General features: G+C 36.7%; 1 protein-coding gene across 2 annotated transcripts in view; it reads right to left on the bottom strand.

Moving 5' to 3' along the window:
• LOC134740472 (PAS domain-containing protein cky-1) overlaps window positions 1-26,564 on the bottom strand; it is a 126,808-nt gene that overhangs the window by 26,892 nt on the left and 73,352 nt on the right. For both annotated transcript variants that reach the window (XM_063672956.1, XM_063672947.1), the window contains exons 6-7: window positions 22,931-23,104; window positions 97-281 (exon numbers count right to left, since the gene is read on the bottom strand). In XM_063672956.1, coding sequence (XP_063529026.1) covers window positions 97-281; window positions 22,931-23,104 — 359 coding nt within the window. The remainder of the gene's footprint in view (window positions 1-96; window positions 282-22,930; window positions 23,105-26,564) is intronic.

The raw sequence follows: 26,564 nt of genomic DNA on the forward strand, positions 1-26,564 counted from the left end.
ACCCAGGATGCGAAATATGCGTGGTCTGTGATAGATATGTGAAAATCTAGAAAAAATAATTTCCCTCTAAAGAAAGGTCCTACAAACATAGCTTACTTGGTGTCGATGTGCAGTATCTTCATGTCCATGGTGTGCAGCGTGGTGAAGACGTTGGTGGCGCCGTGCACGACGCACTCGCGCGTCTCTGGCATCGCAAGCGGCGTGCACGCCGCCAGGAACACCGGCTCGTTGCGGCTGCACAGCGGCAGGTACGACACGAAGTGGCCCCGCACTAGCACTACCTGGATAAAAACATATATTAAACAAAAGAAAACATCTGTTGAACATCAACAGTAAACAGAACTCCAATTAGAAAACGTCATCCATATGCACTTGCTGCGAGGGGTTATGGGCATTTTAAATAGAAAACTTTTATCCGCTATACTCAAAACTCTTTTATCTTTAAATTCATATACATGCAGGACTATCCGGGGGCACTTTCTGATAAATGTTTGCAACAGGTAGGTAGTGTCATTGTCACCATAGGGCTACCAGGGGCCCGTGTCTCTAAAGCTTATAGCTTGTAATACAAGTGAAAGTCCCTTTCTAACAAAAGCTGTCAAAAAGTGACATCCGCTTGTATTACAAGTTACAAGCTTTTCAGAAACGGGCCCCTGTAAATATAAATTTATAGAGTAGGCTTATTCAGTCACATCTGTATCTTTGATTAGTTGAATAGCTTCACTTTTGTACTTAAACAAGTTTAAATAGCGTGAAATATGGTGGTAACTTCCTGTTAAATTAATAGAAAATCTAAAAGATTTTAATGTCCTCTGAAAAAACTTGTATACCCATCATTACAAATACGACAGACATAATAAGTCCCGCATTCATCGCCGACAGATTGGAAGAGGCAAAAAATTTAATCCGTATGATATCATTTGCTGAACCGGATCCATTTTGTTTTCAACGGCCTCGCAATGATATAGGCCATCGATGATACGAGAACGCTGCAATAAGGATGAGGCGGATAATTGTAACTTTTCGTTTTCTAAGCTTAAAGAAGAAAAGCTGTAGCACCCGCTGCTAACACAATTCGTATATAGCACACATCATTTTCCTTTTACATCGGCGCTTAGCTCCAATAAAATAATTTATTTCAAAACTGTACCAGATTTAACCGTCCCAAACAGTCAATCCATTTCTCGTCGTTACACTATGACCTGTTAAAAAGGCTTAGGGCGTGGCAGTTTGACATTCTTAAGCGGTGCTAGACGAGACGCCGACACAATAGTTCACAGCTCGGCCGCTCACCGAACGATCCGGATTCACTCGGCCTTGGACGATATCGACTACTTATTGAGTACGTACAAGCTTTGAAATCACTCTTCCTACACGATTATTACTTAGGTAGGTACATTTGATGAAATTTCAAAAATTTATAAAAATAAGTACATGCACTTTGTTCCGCAGGCGGGAAAAACGGAAAAAGCACGAAGAAGAAAGCACATTTATAGGCGATAAAGGCAAATTAAATACAAATATCGTTATTGCAAATCTATTAATCTGTAAATAGTTTTAGCAAGTCATACCAGAAAGTATAGATTTGCAGGTGCCTGCCGTGCGTAAAACGGAGCAACAATTGCATAAAAACTAAATCTATTTTACAAGACGTAATAAATAAAATAGCTCCACTATAGGCCAGATTATATCATGCTTTATAAATGCAGCAGTTGAAGAACAACTTTCAAACGTCTTATCGCATTTTAAGTTGAATTTAAATTTAATCCTTACTTAAAAGGAACAACGTAGTGTTTGCGACTAGTTTGATAGGGTGAATTATTGAGAGTTATTACTTAAGTCGTTGTTGTTCAGCAGCATTTATTAAAAAGTATCTGCCTTTCCAAAGTTCAAAGTATGAAAGTATAAATATTTTATGTCAAGTTCAACCTCGCAATTTTGAGTTAGAAAGGATGTCGTTACAGAGCTAGAGGCTAAGTTCTAAGTACTAAGTTTAACGTGCTTTCTATACGTTTATATATATTGTATCTGTGTTTGTGACTAAAGGAAATAAAATTAAAGACTATGAACTAATTGAAACGGTTTATAGGGTTCCGTACCCAAAGGGTGAAAACGGGACCCTATTACTAAGACTCCGCTGTCCGTCTGTCTGTCTGTCACCAGGCTGTATCTCATGAACCGTGATAGCTAGACAGTTGAAATTTTCACAGATGATGAATTTTTGTTGCCGCTATAACAACAAATACTAAAAAGCGGAACCCTCGGTTCGCGAGTCCGACTCGCACTTGGCCGGTTTTTTTAAATATAAGCTAGCAAACAAAATAATGCATTACAAAACAATTAATAGAACAATCGACAAGAAATACATGACTGACATGTACATACAAGTAACAAAGTAACATAAACGACAAGACAAACTTTGCAATAAACGAGTGATGTTGTAAAAACTTTCAGCGAGCATTTGTGTGTGACCATATAGCCTACATTACAGTTTGCCTATCCACAGATTTCATAACAGGGCCTGTTTTGAGTAACGTACATGGCGATCGATCGTGAGACACTATCAGTCGGACCCGAATCCATCAAACATACCTACACGCGTCATGAGGTGAACAATGAACAGCTTTCTAATGACTGATAAAATTGAGTGACCCGTGTCATGTGTGGGTCGGTAAAGACAGTAGCTTTGACAGTTACGCTGGGGTCATATGATTCAACTTATTGACGCGTTGTCACTTTCAAGGAGCTGGCTTTATAGTTCGAAGATTTAAGGATAACTCACGTTAGACCGGGCCGTGTCCGGGCCGGAGCTTCCGGCGCTTACTTTTCTATGACATGACAGGTGATCACGTGATGCTTTCCATAGAAAACGAAGCGCCGGAAGCTCCGGCCCGGACACGGCGGGTGTCCTTCGGAATCCCTAACAACGTTTGTCCTAAAGTCACTTGCCCTAACTGGTTTGTCCTAATGGGCACTAGCCCTAACGATCACTTGTCATAACAATTATTTTCCATAATGTAATGGTTGTCCTAAAACTCATATGTCCAAGCATTTTTACCATAACGATCAATATTCCTATCGTTTTTTTCCATAATCCTCGCAATCCCTAACAATGTTTGGCATATTATATCATATAGGGAAAAACATATTGAGACAAAAATAAATCGGCCATTCGATAATAGGGAAACCAAAACTAGGGCATACGAGGGTTAGGACAACTGATTATTATGACAAACAATATTAGGGAATGCAAAAATAGTAAAAAAAATTAGGGATTCCGATATAGATCCGACACGGCCCGGTCTAACGTGAGTCATCCTTTAAGGTTCACAACACAAGCTTTGATGTGGGACTATAGGTAGAGAGACTGAAGCCCTCATACGCGTATAAGTATAACGCGTCTGACCAACTCTTTTGTAGCACCTGCAATAGAGTCTTTAAGACCAAGTTCGGCCTGGCCAGCCACATTCGAGCCCATAATAGGCGTAATCCATAATTGCTGAGGTCGCCGTCATCGAAACCGATGAGGAGGACTATATATATAGGTAGATTTATGTACGTGTAAGATTGACCCATTGTTGATAAAACAGAAAATACGACGACGAAACGATATCTTTGCAAATTAATAAACCGTAGCAAAATTTAGTCAATCTGCGAATTTTATTAATAAAATTGCCCTAACTGGTTTGTCCTAATGGGCACTAGCCCTAACGATCACTTGTCATAACAATTATTTTCCATAATGTAATGGTTGTCCTAAAACTCATATGTCCAAGCATTTTTACCATAACGATCAATATTCCTATCGTTTTTTTCCATAATCCTCGCAATCCCTAACAATGTTTGGCATATTATATCATATAGGGAAAAACATATTGAGACAAAAATAAATCGGCCATTCGATAATAGGGAAACCAAAACTAGGGCATACGAGGATTAGGACAACTGATTATTATGACAAACAATATTAGGGAATGCAAAAATAGTAAAAAAAATTAGGGATTCCGATATAGATCCGACACGGCCCGGTCTAACGTGAGTCATCCTTTAAGGTTCACAACACAAGCTTTGATGTGGGACTATAGGTAGAGAGACTGAAGCCCTCATACGCGTATAAGTATAACGCGTCTGACCAACTCTTTTGTAGCACCTGCAATAGAGTCTTTAAGACCAAGTTCGGCCTGGCCAGCCACATTCGAGCCCATAATAGGCGTAATCCATAATTGCTGAGGTCGCCGTCATCGAAACCGATGAGGAGGACTATATATATAGGTAGATTTATGTACGTGTAAGATTGACCCATTGTTGATAAAACAGAAAATACGACGACGAAACGATATCTTTGCAAATTAATAAACCGTAGCAAAATTTAGTCAATCTGCGAATTTTATTAATAAAATCACCCTCAACAAATGGGAACGAACATCGCGAGCACGGGCATATTATGTTAGAAGTTTATAAGTAGGTACGTATAAGTAGACGCGTCTCGTGGTAATTGTATTAAAGTAGTAATTGCATTAAAGTTTTAAAACAACCAGTTTAAAATATAAAAAAAATACATCTGCATAACTCAAACACGAAACAAATCACTTGACCGTTTTCAAATAAAAATACGAGTGCAGAATGTAGATTTGCTTTTAAATACGAAGGCTGAACCAAGTCTGGTCAGAAGAGTCACGAGAGTCAGTCACGAAAAGTTACGTCAGGACACACCTCTCATCTTATACTATGTTCCATTTTTTTTTAATCCTTTATAACGGTTTGTGGAGTTTACTGGCCTGCGCGTACGCCGGTCAATCACGACTCCACGTGTCCCATAGACATATTGTTATGTTGTAGAGTTGGTTCGTGTTAATTAAGTTTTATGGCGCCCATTGTTATGTAGAATTTGTATGAATTCGTGCCATTAAATAGCGATACGTTCTCCTTATTATTTTTGGTCGCTGAAGACTTCAATTGCTAAAAACAAATACTTAAGTATCGAGCTTAAATATAAAAATATAAGTAGAGAAAGAGATAATTTAAAAAGTTTCCCAGTCAGTCTATGTGGATTCACTTATTAAACAGAATGATCCAATTATAACTTTACATTCCTACTTATCCCTGTTTTTAATTTCACTTTATATTTATTTGCTTTAAAGGATCTTTAAGAAAACTATGTTTGTGAGACGAGCAGACCGTTCAACTGATTTAAGTATGATTATTAAATTAACACATTCACTGCCACGGACGATACTTCGGCGGGTTCTTTGTTCGTAGGCGCTAGTCGATACAAAGAGGAAAAATAACGTTATCGACATTGGCAATGAAAACGTTAATAAACATACATTATGTAAGTAAATTACTTTTATTATGAAACCTTTAAATACACGTTAATACTTAATAATATATAAATAAATCTACACTGTAAATGGCTAAGGCGGCGAACGTAGCTAATATGTCATGTCATGACCGATGTGAAACTTGCGCTATAAAATTTCAGGCATTTTAATAGTCCGTATACCCCTTACGTTTCATTAAATTGTCGAAAGGGCTCTACGTGTTGGCTTTGAATCGCGCACTTCTCCCAAATATCCAGAACCCCATTGTTCCAATGAGGGCTATCGTTTTTTTGCTCACCAGTTGGCGCCTCTGTTGATGGTGGTCCAAAAGACTAAAGAACAGCTGTCAGTCATTGAAGTGACAAGTAGTGACATTTGACATTTCGAAGTATGGAAAAGACCACCATCTACACTAGCGCCCCTAGCGGCGAATTCATACGCGTTAGCCCTCATTACATGCGTGATGTTTACTGGGCACATCTTTTGCAGAAATACACACACAAACGCACGCATAGAATCCATGCTGTGTTTCAGCTCACCTTACATAAACTGCGAAACGTATTCAGCTTTCCAGAATATGATAGCAACAGATATCAATATCAGTTCGTTTCTGCCGCACCAATGAGTGAGCATCTTTTTATTTGAATCTGTAACGCGTCTCCAAATCAATATTCTTCTACAATCGAAACAACTGTTGTCATTGATCGATCAGTCGTGTGTCGCTGAATTCGGCTACGTCGCGCACGCGCCATCGCGCGGCGTGCGCACGACGAGCTCGTGACGTCACCTACACGTCACGACTCACCATACCTTTCACTGCCAATTACCGATTCATTATTTGTAATGACTTTTATCTAAATTAGTTTAATAGTGATTTTATATTTTATGTCCGTTGGTTATGACATGATTGGACAAAATTTTATAGTACTAGTTATTGATACCTTTGCTTTAGGTACCTAGAACTTATAGGTATATGAGAGAATTTGAAAAAATTCTGCTAAATATGAGAAAACGCGTTGATGAGCTAAGAGTGAGATATTTAAGTAGTATTTTGGAAATAGATACACTTGATCACTTTTCTAAAAACTTTTACCTACATTCATAATTCATAAACTTCACCGATAATTTTCACTGGACTGGACTTTTTTTATCGTATCTTATCAATTTATTCCCTTACGTTTTAGGCTGACCCAAGCATATGAATTTAATATTTCTCATGAGCTAAAAATAGTTGTAGAAACAAGAGTAAATGTGGATACAAAGGTAGCTATCAGATTTGCCACCCGTAGCCTCGGTCACACTCTTACAATAGTATACACATACAGTATGCAAATAATACATCTTAATACAGAGGAGAGCAGTGCCTTCGAGTTTTGTTATTACAATCAGTGCATTTACATTTCATAAATAAATGCATCTTCTGCAGCTAACGACGCCACACCGAATGTTTTGTGGACATGAGCCTTTATTTAAATACGTTTTATCGTTTTCGGTGTGAATTTCAGATTCTACGGCCGCGGTTTTATATCGGTTTAGCATTTAAACTGCTGGGTGAGTATTTATTTTACGATTAAAATTGTTTTTGCCACGTGTTAACTTATCTGATTTTGAAGTAAGCACTTTCGTAAAGGCTCACTGAAATTGCTATTTTACATTTCAAATCTGTCCTTAAATACGGCTTATCGGTTTACAATCGCACAATTTCCATTTAGTTAAATAACTCGCTAGATGTATATTGGAATATAAAATTAAAATGGAATTCAGTATATAACTAGCCTTGAAAACTAATAAACTGAACTGCAACCCTTAACGTTTGCAAATTGAAAACCTTCAGACACTATTAATTACTAACACTTAACACTATTTATTTGCTGAATTAAACAAAATTTATTGAAATTCAATTAATTTTATAATTTTTAATATTGTCTTCGGTTACCGCGATAGTTACTCATGAAATAAAACTATGAAAACGGATTATATAGCGTATATTGAATTTATAATACATCCCGACGTTTCGAACTCTTTACAGCGTTCGTGGTCAACGGGTGACGTTTTCATAGTTTTATTTTACAATTTTTATTTATTTACATATTCGCCCCCTTTGCAGTGGAAACGGCGAATTGCAGGGGAGCTGACGCGAAGCGCGCGACACAGACAAAAAGGGGACCCCCGTTCCGAATGCAGCGTGGAAAAGCTGCTAGCATCATGAGCACCTCACCTTCGCACCGGGAATGGCAGAGAGAGGTTTGTTTGTATAAATTTTTAGTTGTGATTTGATTTGAAATTTCTATACTTTTAATCAATTAAATAAAAAGTATATATGTAGTGTAAATTATTTATTTATTTAAAAGTTGGTAATTGTTAGTTAGTACTGTTAGTAGCATTTGAAGACCGCAGATTTTTTTAAACATAAATATACCTAATCAAGGGATTTAACGTATCATGACAACACTAGTTATCTTCACACTACTTTCCGTTACATTTAGGTAGCTAATTGCTCAATAGATATAGAGATTCACCCAGTTGCAACACTTTACTTAATACATTCGGTTCTAAGATTGAGTGACAAGGGGAGTCAGTCGTAACAGCTAACTTTCAAGTTTGATTGACGCCTGCACTTACTCGTTGAGTTAATAATATTGAGTACTAATTTATACTGTAACCACTTCTATTTACTTCAAAGACGGCATGACGTAATGCTATAAACGTTTGCTCTTAACACTTGAAAATGGATTTTATTGGAACACTTGTAAGGAAGTTGGCCCATTCAATAAGTTTAACTGAAATCGCACAAATCGCTAAGTAAATCTGCGCGTAGAATTTGTAATACAGTAGTAGTAATGTTGTTTGTAATAAACAAAATAGCTCGTTACAATGTGAATAAATAATGATGGTGATACAAATTTACGCTCATATCAACTGCAGTACAAAATATGTTTATTAGACAGATAAATTCTTCACACAATTCTTCACAAGTTTTTAAAGGGTCGGCAACGCGCGTGTAATATATCCGGTGTTGCAGGCGTCCATAGGCTACGGTAACTGCTTACCATCAGGCGGGCCGTATGCTTGATTGCCACCGACGTGGTATTTTTTTATTTTTATATAACTAAAGAAACATCTTAATATTTGCTAATCCTTGAAAGCAATTAGAAATTGCATTTAGACTGAAACAATCCTAGTAGGTAGGTATTGGAAAAGAGGCGTTACTTGATGAACTCTAACACCAATTTGAGTGCACATTAGTGGCTATATCAATTACAAAGGGAATTTCGATTGAATATACATGAAACAAATTAATCTATTGAGCAAAAAGCTACGTACAGAGATATCATTTGGCCGTGTTCTCACGGACTCTAAAAATCGAGTACCAATCATTACATGGACCTCTCGAACTGACACGTAGGTATATTAATTCCAGTAATGACCGTCTGAATGAGGCTTCTTTCGTCACACCGTATAGAAAACATCAAATACATATAATTAGAGGTATCTATAAACTACGGGAATTGTGATTCGTCTTCTTTAATTACGAAGGCCGGGCTTGAAGGTTGCGGGTTGTGAAATCTATTGATTCCGCTCGAAGGTGATGCGATCAATCAGCGAGCATTTATGTTTGGTGCTGGTGAATTGTACCGGTTCTTGGTAGATAATTGTTACTTTTGTCGGATTCTAGAATTTTGTTATTTATGTGTGTAGCAAGAGTTTTTTGGCACTTAGAATTGAATTTGCACCATACATTAGTAATTTAAATCTCATCACAATGTACGTTTACTTAACCTAAAATGTTCGTTTGTTGCAAGGGTTTCCTGAAACTGAGCAAGTCCGAAGTGTAATTATACCAATTATGAATGTTCCTACTGAGCCTTGTTTTATACTTTTTATACTGTAACATTATAATGGTGTCACAATGTCAATCAGTCATGACTTTTTAACATTTATTTTGACAAGCAATTACGTCTAGGATCTTGTTAGATTAAGTGACATCCGGAGATACGAGTATACAAAGCGCGTGTTGAGGTCAGTTGGTTTCCTAGTCAAGGTACGGCTTTTAGATTTATGCGGACATAGCGAATAAATAGACAGTTAATCTTTTTACTAAATTACTAGTGTTATTTCTACTATACTCGTAATTTGTACGGAATAAAAGTGAACATAAAACTTTGTATTCTTAATTAAGTATTTAGAATTGGTTTATTCTACGTTAAATGGTAAAAATTATCATTAAAATGTAAACAAATTATAATATTTATAATGATGTATTAAACTCTACTTGGTCAAGCAAATCTTATCAGTAGATAAAGGCGGCAAATTTAAAAAATGTAGGTGCGAAGGGTTATTGCCCCATAGAAAATTCGAATTTCGCGCCTTTTTCTACTGACAAGATTTGCTTGACCAACTATATGAACTTTGTCTTATTTTATATATATTTCAAAACGGTCAACCAACAAAACTATAAAAAGGTTCGCATGGAATATCATGAAGAGAAAGATGACGAGTTAGAGTTACTGAATACATGGTTAATCGACCTTTTCTTGTTAAGGTGTTTATTTGCTTTAAAAGGCCAAGTTCGATGGTTAATCCAGTATATGAATTGCCCTCGTAGCTAAATTAAACGTAATAGGGTCTATTATCGTTTAAATCCTAATATACGGCTGCAAAAGTATACTGCGAGGGATCCACATAACATAATGACATGTTCAAAATGTGTATAAGAGCAAGGCGTTCGCGCAATGAATAAAGGCTTTATAGCTTCATTGATGATCAAGTGCTGGTTTATGTTGTGTTGAGAGATAACATGAGATGTTTTACAGAGCATCAACGCCTTTACATTTGTTGGTTGTGTAACCCTGTGACTCTGTGAGGTTACCTCTCTTTTGGAATGAAATTAGGTGATTGGCAGTCTGTGGCTGGAGGTAAAATACCCTTGTTTTAATTAACATGTAGGTCGACCTATATGTATATGCTTGTAGTACTGTTTTAAAGATAATCTAAAGTTAAAATAAAACATAATTTTATTGATATCTTACACAGCTTTGCTTTTAAAATTGACATTGCGATTATTCAGTTTGACTAATACTGCACAATATGAACATGTAAGGTTTACTAATGTGTAAAACAAGGGGATATGTACAATCTTCCTTGATTATTACTGTTCTAGTTTTGGTGACTGTTCCTTTTATATGATATTTTTAGGGTTCCGTACCCAAAGCGTAAAAACGGGACCCTTTTACTAAGACTCCGCTGTCCGTCTGTCCATCTGTCCGTCTGTCACCAGGCTGTATCTCATGAACCGTGATAGATAGACAGTTGAAATTTTCACAAAACAACAAATACGGAACCCTCGGTGGGCGAGTCTGACTCGCACTTGTCCGGTTTTTTTTTATGTTAACCGGATAATGTTTCCATATTACGTGACTCAAGTTAGTTTAGTAGCTAGAGACATGTATGTACATAGTTACATGGTGATGTTAGTTAATACCTGCATGCAGTGAGCCTGCTAGGAATTTTGCGTATTGAAACGATCAACGCCATTATTGTAATACGGAATAAGGTCAACTTGGATCCTAAGTACCGACAGCATACATAAATCGAGCATAGTTGTATTTAAAAAAATCTCGAACAAACATGAAAATCGATGTGTGCTCTTTTGAGCTCGATTGCATTTGAATATAATATTAGTTTTTCAAAATAGCCACCTAATGGGACGAAAATAATCGTTGTGGTGATAGTATTGTCATTGCTGGCCTGAAATTGTTCAGTCAATTTTAGCCAGGGATATGAATTATTACTTCAGATTTTTCAGATTTATTATTATTTATAAACATCTATTATTACGTGAGAGCTCAGATATACCTACATTAAAATATACCTATCCAAGAGTAGTTTAATTTAGTATATACTCCAGATAAAGTTATTTCCTGATTCGCAATTCTGTACATATTTTCTTATTTTACTAAATAAAACATAAGTACCTAAATTTATTTCATCATTATAATTATTAAGAAAGTAAATATTCTTTATTTCACCAAAATAATACATTATTCATACATGTAAAACTACAAAGAAATTAATTAATTACATTAAAATTAACTATAAACTAAACTAAATTAAAACAAAACTAAACAAAGCCACAACTAAGAACTTAGTCAAACAACTTCTCCCGCGCCCTTCCAGATGCAAAGGTGCCCATCACGTTCGCCGCGTTGCCACGCTGGATCGCGATAGACAGCCTCTGCATCAGGAATGACCAGCAACGAGATTTAGTATATTATATTAATAATAATGTAGAGAAAAAGGAAAGAAAATACATATTGCAAAAGATGTAATTATCCCCAGTTTTTCCCAATAAACTAAATGAATATGCGACGCTGGCTTTTCTCCAGTCAGTACCCACAAGAATGTATATTTTAACTAGTTGCACAAGTTTCTTTTGTCATTGTATAATAATGATGCTCCGCGTTTCTGATGTTTTGTGTCTTGGAATGTGCTACGATTAGACTTGCTATGCGCACAGACACGGATTACACATACAGTAACCGATACCCTTTCAAAATCATAAAAAGTATATTAATATGGACGACATAAGGTCGAAAATTAGACGTAAAGCATCTAATTACATTAAGACTTATGTTTTTGTAGATCGTGTGATCGATGGTTTTGGTGACGCTACAGAGACATAATGGGAGTTAAAATTTCGGCCAGTAATTGATGGGGAGAAAGGCCGAGATTTGATTAATTGGAGTGGTTAGAGCAGGTACGTAAGTACGTATAGGTTTCTGCAACGCCTCGTGGTGGTCGACCACCAGCGGCCGCGTTATTGATAACTTAGCTTGTGTTATATAAAATTCCCTGTCGGTTTAAAGGTCGATTGCGAGCAATACGTTCTGTTGCGGTTTATAAATTGCGATATTAGATATTCACATTAACATTGTATATTCGAGGGCTGCTTTAGTCTGGTAAGAAAGGTTTTAGGATCATAAATAACGATAGGTGCACTTATGTTTTTACCTTAATACATAAAATTATTTAGCACATACGAGTAGCCATTGTAAAGAGTGAAGGGAGTGTGCACTGGATAGAATCAATTGGCAGGACAGAGGGCTTTGCTCGGCAGTGGCACACACTTCTAGGGTGACGTTATATCTTTATCAATTTATCAATTATTCATAGCAACCGTTAAAATTCGTAATTATCTTAAATACTCCTACATCAGTCCAGTAAAGTTTCAGTGTCCGGCAGTCTCTGAGGAATCAACCCACTTTAACAAAATTAAAATTTTCGTCTAGAAGAGATGCATAGCCATTAGCACTAAGCGACGCTTGCGCAAAGCACACTTTACTTCAGAAGTTAGGCCCGAGTTAATCTGGGAAAATGTTCCCGCATAAAGCTGCTATCGAAATGTCTATAAAATATTAAACACCTTAGTGTTTTGAGTACGACCTTTGATCGCTTGTAGGTATTTATTACAATATCAATAACATCGATATTATAAAACGAAATGTACCTACTTGATAAATTTGGCAAGTTTATACCATTATAAACTGTAATAGATGTCATATATTAAAGAAAAAGTGACGAAGGCCTCCAGTGGTGAAGGCCGGATTGGAACCGGCGTCTTTAGCTATCGCGGCTAACGCCATACCATTTAAAGTAAAGTAACGGAACAATTTTTCATTATACCCACTTACATATATCTTTGGAAGCGATATTAGAATTAGATCACCCTGGTAGCACAAGACAATATAGAAGTACCGAAAGCGGGGCAGATAGGCACAAGGGGCAGTTTTGAACTTTGGACACTATATTTATTACCACCCACATTATATAGTGTGATTATTGTTATCGAGATTTGGGACGAAACTTTAGTCTTATGTCTTAATATGAACCTGAATGATATATGATTAAATATAGCAGTATTTGCAGTACAAACGGGTGACACGTCCGATAGAGTCATGCACTTTGTACTTAACGATGCTGTAAAAGCCGATAGTGTTAAATACGAGCCTTTAATAAAGTGCTGTTAGTGTAAGACGCTTGTCGATAAGATATTGAAGGCTTCATGTAAATAATGGGCAAAATCGGGATAGTTTATATTATAATTGAACGACCAATGTAATCCAGAAATATGATTTCATATGATTGATTATAAGTGCATCGCAATCTCGCATATTGCGACATTGTTGCGATTGACACTTTGTTGCGAAGCTGTGGCGTTATATTTTATTTAGATAGTAGGATGTAGAGAGAGGGAAATAGAGACTACTCTTCCCGCGGGTGTTATGCTTGGGAATCGAACTCCGTTAGCGCGATGTTAGGAGATGAATGGCGCTTCATAGAAGGTTGCACTCTTTGTATGGAAGTTGCTCCACTAACGCCATCTTTTAGATCTTGTGGCACGACGTTGACAGTAACAAAGAAGATGTCACAGGTAAAACAAATCCCACCAAATACATTTCATGTAGTGTTGCCAAAACTAGGCGCATAAAGCTATTACACTAAAAAGTTTTCAGATCCCGTAGTAGGTACCTAACTCTATAAACATGCTATAAACTCTAACTGTATAAGGTCAACATCTTGGTGAAACAGTACGGCTTGGCCGTTTCGTTGCAGTCACAATAGTCACATAAACACTCCCTCGGTGGTCTTGTTGTACAAAGTCAAATTCTGAAAGTGTAATTACGGGTTTGTCCATATGACAACAATTTTACTTACGTTACATACGTAAGTAAATAATGACCAAACTTTTTATGTGAATTTAGTTTATTATTAAAACAACTGATCATAGTCTACTCACAAAATACACATGTTCCAAAATGTCTGTCACATACGGACAGACAGACGGACGAGCGGACGGACAGACGGACAAAATAAAACTGTACCTAAGGGTTCCGTTTTTGCCATTTTGGCTACGGAAGCCCGAATGCCCGGAGCGGCCGGAGCGTATAAAAGGCGCGCGCTCCCCGCAACATCTCCAAGTATCTTCATGGCGGACGGTTTGGCTGAAGGTCGAGCTCCGCGATGATATTAAGGTCAGAAGCGTCCAAGAGAGCCGCGGTTCTGTAGTGTTCAAACACAAAACTTTAGTAGGTACCTACAAGTGTCTAAATGCATGCATGGTTCTTGCAACTTCTACGAAACCTAACTTAGGAAGTGCTCACCATCGGTCTTCGCTTTCAGACAATTTAACGGATAGTCAGGTTCGATACAAGAATTGTTGTCAATACAGTTTTATGTTTTTTTTTCTAATATGCTACACTTATTTAGGCTATGTTCGCGAGGTTCTACAGCTCACAGAACCTTTCTTGTGTTTAATTTAGCAAAGTTTACGACAAGAAACAGTATCAATATAGAGGGCGCTACTTGGCTGGTTTACGAGAAGCCGATTCAAACTTCGACAACTTTTTTTATCGTTGTTTTTTTTATTAGCACTCCAATCACTGCTACCACAGAAAATTTCATAATTCTAGGACTTCAGGAACCAATGTTTTCAGGTTTATAGGTATTTTTAGGTACCCCCATTTTAAGTGGTTGCAGGGCGAAAGTTACAGATTTCCGGTCACCAGATATGTTTTCATACAGACCCATCTCTACATGCCAAATTTCAGTCTTCTAAGACTTCAGGAAGTAGTCTGTATTTTCTATGACACGAATTTCATATGGCTCGGACAGTAAAAATTAAGGTACCTGTAAAATCTAAACTATAATAGGGGATATTACTGCTATGTTCTGCCACCAGAGTGCAGCATTTGCCTCTTTAGTGAACCATAGAGTAACTTATACATACTGTGCCGTTAACAGTTTTTTGACAAGTTTTCAGAGACAATAAAATATGACATTGATGCATCAAGGCAGTTTGTATGGATGGTATAGAAAGGATGCCAATCTCTTATGGCAGAATTGTTGCAAAAGTGACCGCTTTCAGCTTTAAATAATAGTTCCTAATCTCTCCGGTGGCGCTAGTTAGGCTCTGGGACATGAGTATAACATGTAAGGGAACAAATAACCCGACCAAATTACGTAGGATGTTTTTGGTAGTATTTCGGTGTATGGTGGCGCCGCCTAATTACTGTTTTTTGATGGACACTTTTCATACATAGAGACTTGGCTCCTTTATATAGTCTCCATGGCAGTTTGTTTACAGAGCACCTACCGGGAAACGCGAATCCGAAATTTCGCTATCTGCCTCTTTATCGTGCGAATTATGCAAGACTTGCAAGAGTGACAGAGATGTTACATAACGAAATTTCGATTTTCTTGTTTCGCGATAGACCCTCAGATTGTGGTAGTGGCGCCTTCAACGCAGTTTCGCGTAATATTGACTTGGTGTTTTTGATAAGTCTCTAATAACATGTATCCAAAAAAAATCAGCTCTCTAGCATTATTCAGGCCGAAACTACGAGGCTTCGAAAATACGACGAAACGTGCCGAGAAAAGATATGCACTGCCTTTTGCCCTTATGTCTCGTCTTGGCGGGGGCACGGCCGTGCCCCCAGATTTAAGTAATTGGTATTTATGTAAGAAATACCACTTTACCAGGCGCCAAAAAACACTGCACGGGCATAAAGGTGCTATTCCCATAGATTATATAATAATAAAATGTCTGCCATTCTCATACTCTAAATAAAATTACTGTACATAATTATTAAATCGTCAGTTACGTAATATATTACAATTATGCGCATATTTAAGACTAGGCGTAGCACAACAGCGACAGTTGTAATGTTTTCTACAGCTACAAGCTACTGATTGACAACCGATCACTGGGTGGCAAGAACTGGGACGATCTGCATTGGACGTGCTCTGCAGTTTTTGCAGTCGGTGACCGGCCGCGTGCGATTACACATCGGCATTCCGAGAATCTTATGACCAGAAAAACACAAGCAAACGTCTATTGAATGAGAAAAAACCGGGTCAGAGATCAGATCAAATTACTAAGAAACTACTGTAACATACCAGATTCTTCTTTTACGATTTTCTTTATTTTGTTTTTTTTAGATTGAGTGTAATACCGTTTTAGAACCGTTTAAGAAACAACCATTCACCACCTAAATACTCTTAACTTTTTGGTCTTTTGAGAAATACGTCACCAAAGTAACATATATGTCAATGAAATTGACTTTTTGACGAAATATGAGAATTAGACTAGGGATTGTGCGCATTCTATTTTGTATTTATTTCCAAGATTTATTTCAAGTGCAATGTACTATTGACATGACCAAATCAGATTTTACCTACATAGCAAAGCATTTATCTATAACCGATTGTCGTAAACTGGTAGTATCTTTGCAGAACCTTAACTATGCGCTTCCTAGCAGTATATCAGATGCAGTAAAAAAAGTTTCTAAAAAAGTGCCTTGTTTACAACTCCTAATGGCATGGAACAGTGAAGACTCCAAAGGCGGTGGCAAAGGTAGGAGCCACGTGGAGGTAGCACACAGATTACGTCAACTTGATAAAATACATCTAGCAGATTGGCTCGGAACATCTGTTTTTCACGAATCGGCTATTGATGTCCATGTAACTCTGAACAGTTATCCATTTAAAGATAAAGAAGTAGTGAAGTCAACTGCCATCAAATATTATAAGAGTAATAAAGTTGGTACTGAAGGTTGGACGAAGTATGACACTGTTTTATGGACTGGTATTATAGCAGGTGTCGGTTTTGCGTTTTACCAAGTGGTAGATCGTTCTTGTTTTAATAAAAGAAGACGAAATAAAGATAAATGCAAGCTGAAAGACTTATTGATTCGAAAAAATTTTGATAGCGATGACGACTACGCAAGTGAAAATATATTTTTCAATAGTATTGAACATTTCGACGAGGATTAAAGGTATCCAATAAATTGTGTAAACGACAATACTTCAGAGTAGAAACAATATTAGCGCAAACACATTGTAAATAATATTAGCCCAGCTACGAGTTGGACTATTGCCTTTATTTGCCTTAGAAATAACTTGTTGAAGTGACACTTAGGAAGCGGATTAGCGGATTTTCTTTAAAACGATAGGATTGTTAATCGCTTTGGCAGGTCCTATCGGCCTTTGACCTATATGACCATAGTTGACCATACCCATTGATAAGGCTGTTATAAGCTGCTGTCACAGTGACTGTCCACTAACAAGGGGCGTGTTCAATGCGCAAACGCAGCCATCGGCCGTGTCATCGCGGCGGCGCGTCCTCGATAAGCCTCATTAGTGGCCGTCGTTCTTAACTTCATCAACCGATACCGGGCCCCGGATAGCTGAAACTACTAAGAGATTGAGCAAACTGTGTTTGTTTAGTTGGTATCTGTAAGCAGGAATTAAAATATATAGATATAGCTTTGTACTCGCAATTTATGTATATACATTTTGAAAGGTAACACCAATTTTATATGATATCTTTTTAACTTAGCGAGTTCCCCAAACTGCTTCAAGATATGATAAACATATTTTGAACTTATCATCACTGTAAAATCATTGTAAATCAAAAATATAAGTAAATAAGGTAATATATATTCGGGAAAACAGAATACTTCAGAATGTCGCCTAATTCCGAAAATCATCCACAGTTTCATCATATTTGGGTCCATTTTCGAAATTACCCGACAAACTTCAGTATTTGGTTTTACCCGAATACACCTTATACTACAAGGTGTTGTTGAAACTTCTAATTCATTTATTGTCAACTAACCTATAACTCAGGCCCTTATTATCATAAACAATGTACAGAATATTTCCTTATTGCGTTGCAAAGTGCTAAATTATTTCGTTTTGTGATTTATTATTCAATTTATAATAATATCATGATAAATTTTAGATAAAGTCAATATAATTGTAGTAAGATATGAGTTATGCGCGAATTATTCGACGACATATTTTAATTATCTTTCTTGAAAGTTACTTTAAATAAAAAAGGAAACAACCTCTTTATTTCATTAAAGTTTAAAAAATGTGGTCGTCCCTAGCAAAACACAGGGTATATATACATTATTGAAATGTTGTTGCACTGGAAATATAGAATACAGACATTAATATTTTAATAAGAATTTTATTAAAACATCATTAGGTATCATAATGCCAGATAATAAGCGCGCACTGCGCAGGCTGGCAGCAATAGCTAGTGTTTTCGACATATGCTACAGTTCTAGGGCTTATCTGAATAGTAACATGACTGCTTCCCATCAGGCGGCTCGTCTGCTCGTTTTCTTCCTATTACATAAAAAAAAGTTTGTTCTTACGTAGGTATATTTGTAAAACACAACCTAAAACTCCAAACTATTTAGTTTCCTTATGCGAATTATCACAGAAAAAATATTGTTTTAGTAGTCAAAAACTTACTTAAGTGATCCGATATTTGTTTCAGAAAACCATGTGGCCAAAGAAAGAATAAGCATCTTTATCCTTTTGATCGTGCCATGTTGAATAAGGGGTAAGAATATTTTAATATCGTTGTTTTAACTATATACATTAACGTTGATAGAACAGTTACTTACCTTCACAAAATTTACCAATGCACCACCTATTATAACTTCATTTAACTGGCTAATTTTGCTCAAACAAACAGTTTACCTTATTGTTATAACAATACCACCAATCGCCCGTAAGCGCGTATATTGATATTACCTTTAAAATACTCTTCCCCAAAACTAATTACTTACTTATGTATTAAAAAAAGTTAATTACTAACAATATTTATTTGAACATTTTGGACAAAACGTAGTCAGGGGGATTTAGGATATTAAAAAAATAATGTTGTTAATGTAATAAAATCAGGCACAAATATCCTTTTAAAAATTTGTTCGGTTAGTTTAAAAGCCTTAGCCTTTTTCACAATATTAATATTTCACGTTCCACAACATTAGAGAAAGTAGAAAAAAAAAATTACTGACTTTTAATCCTATGACAGGGTTCAAGTTATTAATAAAATAAGAAAGAGAGTGCGTGTAATCTTTACGCGGGATTGACGTAAAACTTCTTTGACGATGACGTTTATAGCTATGTTGGTACTTTGACGCGTGTCCTATTGTGTGTGTGTTACTTCCGTCAGAAAAAATCCGAGTTACCCTCTAGTTTACTTCGAAATATACAAAATAACTGTAAAATAGCAGGTCAGGTTGCAGGTATAAGAGGTTAAAGGTCTTTTATTTTTAATAGCCTCTGATTTAGGTGGCAAATACCCGTGCACTCTCGCAACACGCTGTGGTATTCGCTAATGTTTCGACGAAAAAGAAGTGCATAGTGACTAGTACCATTACCTATATTGTAGGTATGTGCGCATAGTAATTTTAAAGGAGTCGCAAGCGCACGTGCGCGCGAGTTTATTAATCGCCTACGAGTTGGCCGCGACTGCGTGCATTAGTTATTCTCAAACGTTTCATGTTTTGCCTGGCTCCTATTCAGCGTGGGAGCTTGCATACATATTGGGAATTAATTTATCGTAGGTATATATTTCATCAATTAACCCATGAAAAATAATAGTAGGATTTGAAAATATTGTTATTTATTAATATTTTTTTCATGTAAGAAATTTATTCATTTATTTGTGGCTTTTCTAAAGCCCTAATCTGTGTTTAACTCTAAGAAGCTTTTGATTCTGGATAGAAACGAAATTGTTTGGTATCAACAAAAGTATTTGTCAAAAACGACGATTATGTCGGTGACTACATTTTCTCCAAGATCTGTAAATGTCAATTGTTCTTAATTAAAAAGTAAGGCCAGGCCATTTTCTCGTAAGAACACTAGATCAGGTAGCAGCCCTTAGCGCCCCATTTAAAAATTCCACATTGTTTACCTTCTACTATTAATTATTCTGTGCCTCCGTTAACAGTACCAACCCCAATTTACTATTACTTATTCTGTGCTTCTTACATTAGGTTCTATTCGGCAAATATGAATCCAATATTTACGCTTGTAAATAACGGTAATAAATAAATGCTTCCCTAGCTCACATCATAAACCTGTCCAATAATATAACCTTTACCGAACAGTAGTAAATCAAACAGTAATCGATAAAATATAGACTGCAGCTATAAAAGAGTAAAAGTTTTATGGATCTAAAATACTACTAATGATCATCATTGGTAAGTCAGTTAATCAATTATTTTACAAGGCAGAACTATGACAGTCGCTTATTACATGTATGTGTGAAGTTAGTGCATAGGCTATCTATCATAGTAGTTTAGTGTGATCTGGGCAGAAATGTTAATTAAAAATCGCACCAGTAATGTGTATCGTCCTAAATGGGGAAAGTAAAATTGTATGCGGGACTGCTAAGTTACAATTTGTAACTGTTTAATGAGATAATGTGGAGATAGAGACTCTCTCTTAATTATGAATATTAGAATGATGTATTAAACTTAAAATCTTAAGGAAGCTGCCAGCTCTACGATCACCGGTGACGTTTATTATTCTTTTAGCCAATTCCTTAAATAATGAAGACGCGTTCGGACCCTACGGGCTCGACGCCAAAAGGTACGAAATCGTATTCGGGGCCGAGACCCCTATATTTTGTCTTTTTTAATTTTTCAGCCGCTTTTGCCGCCGCGCCGGCTTTTGCAGTAGTGCCGTTTATATATAACATTTCAAGTCAGAGAAGCATAAATATATTTCATACGATTTAAGGTACTTATTTGTTATGACGATGAGTTTCTAAAAAATAGTTAATGTTAAAATTATATGGAAAGTTGTAAGCAAAGAAAAAAATAACTAGCTCATTTGTGAACATAAGTTGAACCACATGTTTCCATTAAAATAATCATACCGTACTTCAGCGGGCAAGTGCGAACAAGCTAAAAGTGCTAATAAAAACAGAACCATCAGATAAACTGGTTATAGCGGATTTATTACCACAAGGAAATAATTACCAAACGATTCTCAGTCTAATGCGTGCTTTTTCAATTAAGTACCTCATGTAAAAGCTTCGATGTATCGACGGAGTGGATTTGGACATCTGGAGTTGAGGCTTAAGAACTATGTATGCTGTTTCGTTTCATACATTTATAACAGTAAATTTGTTAAATTACTTAAGAGTGATAATTATATTAATACAGTGAGTTATATCAATACTGAACATATACTTGAAAGCTGCATGCTACTTCGTCTGCGTGATGATTGTTGATAAAAACAACCCTTTCTCCTTCATGGGCCTCAATCTAACTACATACCAAATTACATCTAAATCGGTTCAGCGTTTTAAGCGTGAAGAGGTTACAGACAATTAGTAGCGATATTTTGAAATTTAATATCAAAATCATGTTTTATTTCTAAAAGACATAAAACGCGTTTTAACATAAAAAGGAATTGTACGTACATACATAATTATAAACAATTACATATTTTATATATATTTTTTAAAAGTATCCATAGCAAGTGTTAATGCATATAATCGATTCACAAGAATATGTAGGTGCCTTCATGAAATATAACTTAGTATTATCAGTACTTATATTAATAGGTAGTACGCATAACTGCATACACTAATAGCGAGGTAATCTCGACACACTGGCGCTCTACTCATCAATGTGTACGATGTACGATCACCTGTTACACGTTTTTTATACAAGATACTTAATATTCAGTTAAATTATTTGAAAGTGAACTCGTTAATTATGTTCTCATCAATTTCATATGTAATATTTCAAAATTGAACTCTCACATCGTTCGGGTCACATGTTATAATATATATGCTGTTTAGAAACGAGGGGAAGTGTCTAGTGGAATTAAACTTTATTGGTTCCGTACGTAAATTACGGTAATTATGTGTTTCTGATGTTTTTTATAACAGGAAAGGGAAACCAGAGCCCAAAATAAGTTATTTTACGATTTGATAGATATAAACGATAGTTCAAATGAATACTTGTTTTATTGGACATCTTGAATATTTTTCCAAAAAATTGTACCTTTTTTAATATTCCAACATTATTGACGGGTCCCTAATTGCAGAACACTGGTACCCGTATTGCCGATTTCTGTACCATATTAATTAACTTTCGAATTGATTACAACTTTTTAATTACCATTTTGTTAATAACCAACTCTATGTAGGTACGCAGCTGTCAAGGAAATGTAAAAAGTAATAAGGTAGGCAACGATTTCAATCAAAGTAAAACACTTAAAATTAGACTTTCAAAAATTCAGGTAACAGCCTGATGTTTAATGATGCCAAATATCATGCCAAGCTAGTTCATAAGGTATCAATAACTGCCCATTTCGAATATTTCAATGCCTAATTAATGCAATTAGGCATTGAAAGATTAGCTTAAAAACTGAAACGTAACTGTTACGTTCCAATATTACCTAGATAATACCTTGCGTAATATCGACTAATAGGTATACCTATAGTAGGTATATGGAAATTTTCCTAATCCAAAATTATGTTAATATTTAATATTGCTTCAATAATTTAACACTGACTTTTCTACCCTTCGAGAGCAGTTTCTTATTTGAAACAATGAACTGATGTGTCCTAAGTGCGCCGTTGTCAAGGCGTTAGAGTTGCGTGTTCAGATATTTTTTACCACCTCGGCCGCTCCGATATATCTGATGGCGACGGTACAATGAAATTGATTATGTACCTAAAACAACCTCATGCATCTATTTAATTCCAAGGATACAATTTTGCTCACCTTCTGGTCTCCAAATCGCATCTGCCTCCTCGCGTTCCTGGCCACATTCATCCGGCACAGGAACACGCGGTCCTCGCCGTCGGCCGGCGCCCGCGACAGCTCTCCCCTCACCGCCTGCTGGTCTTGCTTGTCGATCACGTCGTACACACTGTCCCCGTGGATAAGCAGGTCTTCCTGTAGAAAAAGGGGTATTGTGAGTACTGTGTGCTTCTGAAGTCCTATTTGGACTTGTTCTGGCTGTCAGAGTTTTACGACGAGTATTCGCATTCCATATGTGCGCCCGAAATTAATACGCTAGTTATTACACGCGCATATTTCTAACCTTATTCGACTGCGGCGACATGGAAGTCATTAACGTCAGAAATGGAGGTAAAAAAAGTCGAGTGTCTGATTTGAAATGATTTTTAAATAAGCAAGCATCTTGACAATAAATATAATAGGTACATAGCCGTGGAGAGTTCCTTAGTTGAACCGCGTACGATGAGCTTTCTCACACGGGAAAGGATACCAGTGCTATACGTTATACTATATCATTTTTAAAAGATTCATGGCGTAAATATCTACATACTGCTCAAACAACAGTACCGCATAAAAATTATCTAGCCAAACAAAAGAAATGCTAGCATGGAATGGTAATTGCGGAACCCGTCGCCGCAGAGTTCGTTAAACGCTTTTATTTTTAAACAGCCGTATACTTAGGGGAGATTGCGTCGACATTTTCATCAGTGAGCGACCGCAAGGTATTATTTTAATCGCGCGCCCGGCACCTTTGTACCGTTGCCTGGGGTCTCTTAGACGGTCTATGCGTAGCCTACTTGGGTTTGACGGATATGTACAGTACGACACTTTGGATTTCATTAGTGGTAGGTACATGGTGCCTTCTAAAAACCACGAGACCTGACTACGACAGACATATTGACCGGCACCCGAAACTACAAGTTGATATCAAAAGGCACGTTTCATATTTTTGGGGTATAAGGAAATGAACGTTTTGACACGCAGACCCATAATAGGTACAGATGTAGTGCATAATTATTTTCCATCGTATTTTCACAGTAACGTATGAACGTGTCTTGCTATTTCAGTCAGTCTCGGTACAAAAAGTACTGAGGTTGACTGAAGTGGCATGACAAATACGAACGTTTCCGAGAAAATACGATGGAAAACAATTATGCACTTCACCTGTATGTGTCTTTATGCACAATTAAGGAAATATTAACCAAATTAGTAATATAATGGTAAATTACCTGTATTATTGGCAATACCATAACATAAAAATTGAGTTTCATATCATTAGAGTAGCTTTAAATTTCGTGTCCATGATAGCTTTACTTTTAAGAATAACAACTAAAGCAACGTATGTCTGTGTTACCTGTAAAAGTGTAGGTAGGTACACCCATACTTCATAGGTTACTTAATATCCGAGGAAATAATAATTTCCAAAGTGACCCCTGACCTCCTACGTCGGGGTCAAATATAAATTGTAGAACAATTTCTTACCTTTCCGAGTAAACTTTCAATTAGCCCGAGACAGCTTAAATAACTTTAATTAAATCATAGCGAGTGAAAGAAAATTTCCTCTAGATTGCAAGCATTGTGTAGCATGGTAGGGATGCCTAAGAATAATAAGGTACCAAGAACAGACAAACAACATTTATTCTTATGTAGTTTCCTTCGATTTTTGAATATATCTATACTACATACAATAATACCTATAGACCTTAATAATAACCTTTACGTCATATACAAAACCTTAACTTGCACGCCAAGATCGTTTTCGTCCAATAAACCGGTCTAGATATTTTAACAGTCAAAGAATGGAAGGGTTGCGTAGAAATTGTTCTGCCTAGGTAACTACCATTTTTAGTATCAGACGTATGTGAGCTAATGCTGAAATGTAAATTAGACTAAAATACATACATGTATGTACGACTTACATTTTTAGGATCCATATTGACCTTGAATTTGAAATGACTATAGCACGCGTGGCAACCCTGCTCGGGGTCACGCGTCACGCCCCGCCCACCTGTCGCGCGCCCTGCGTTAAGACATAATTGCGCGCGTGCGCACCGCTGTGTGGGGGGCGCACTGACGGGACGCGGGGGTTGTTTACTTTTTGTTTTACAACCCCGCTCTATTTGCGTTATATATGGTAGTAGTATTGTAAATGGGCGATAGTTTGCATTTTAAATACTAACGCGTGGGTATTTGAATGTCAAGTTTCTTGCATGACAACAAAGGGTTGTCATTCTCGTAATCATTGCTTGATAATATTATAATATAATACCATACCCAAACACTACTCTCATAATTAGAAGATGTACGTGAGCATTTTTCAGTTTTTTTATCAGTCCCATTTTGCGACTTAATTTATTTGCTCTGTCCTGTAGCCACCCTTTTCCTTCTATTGTATTTAGAATCTTTAGTATGACAAATCAGTATTGCATCTGTCTTGGCAAGTTTTAATTTTTTATAATATCCCGGTTCACATATTATTTTGATTAGTTGTGGGTGAGTCCAACTACGGTGTGTTGTGCTGATAGCAGATGGGAACTGAATGTTTTCGCCTACATAAATATACCAAGGGCTGTGTTATATGATTTATAATATAAACACATTTTGTATTGCATAGTATGGAGATTCAAGCGGACGTTAATATAATAATAACACACACACACAACGAAGACTTGCATTCTTCCTTGAAAGCCCTAGACCACCAGCACTGGCTCTAACCTCCTTACAGCATAATGCACTAAGTGAAAATAATTTAATTGTGTACAAATAAACTAATTCCTCGTGGGCGGATCCGCCCCGGGCAGTGATGGGCCTACATGTGAACAATGCAATTTATGCACACTAGAGATTCGCTTGAGCACTGTGATATATGAAAGGCTTGATGTAGTTGCTTAATTACGGCCTAAGAGGAAAGGCTTATACCACCCGCTTTCATATACCTCTCACAGAGAGCATCTGAGTGCATTGAAGAAAAATGACCGATTTGCAAGGCCGCAGTGATCCCATAAGGGCTCGGTAAACAGAGTTATGTACCGTACTTATCAGAAGATTCAGAAGTTACTATATTATATACGTAAACTCGGTAACCTTTTAGTGTAGGTACCGTACTTTTACTAACAACTCATAGGATCCACTACTTCGGTCATAACGTAATGGGATAAACATACCGTGATGACAAGAGTGCCGTATAAAGTACAGTGTTGATATTCCCCTTATTTTAAACTAGTCAAAAGTAGATATCACAAAACTACGTTGGTGGCTAGCATACGTCCCTATGTGGTGTGATTGGTGTAGTCTAGAGATGCTGGAAACTTGTAGTTCCTCGAGAAAGTCTCATAAAGTAAAGTAATAAGATACTTATAAAACAGTCATACCAGACCATTATTCTTTATTTACGTATTTGATCTGTTCGTGTAACTATAGGTAGACTTATATTGACCGGGATATAGACCGTCATTACCGTTCCGTTTGTGTAAAAAACCAGTGATATCCGAATCAAAAACGCGTAGTAACATCGTAGTGTAGTGAGTGTAGTATGCTCGGACAGACCAACGAGTGTGAACGCGACCAGACCAACGAGTGTGAATGCAACCGATGGTAACGTTGAAAGCGAACGCAG

Source organism: Cydia strobilella, chromosome 1 (assembly GCF_947568885.1).
Source record: "Cydia strobilella chromosome 1, ilCydStro3.1, whole genome shotgun sequence".
Classification (NCBI taxonomy): domain Eukaryota; kingdom Metazoa; phylum Arthropoda; class Insecta; order Lepidoptera; family Tortricidae; genus Cydia; species Cydia strobilella.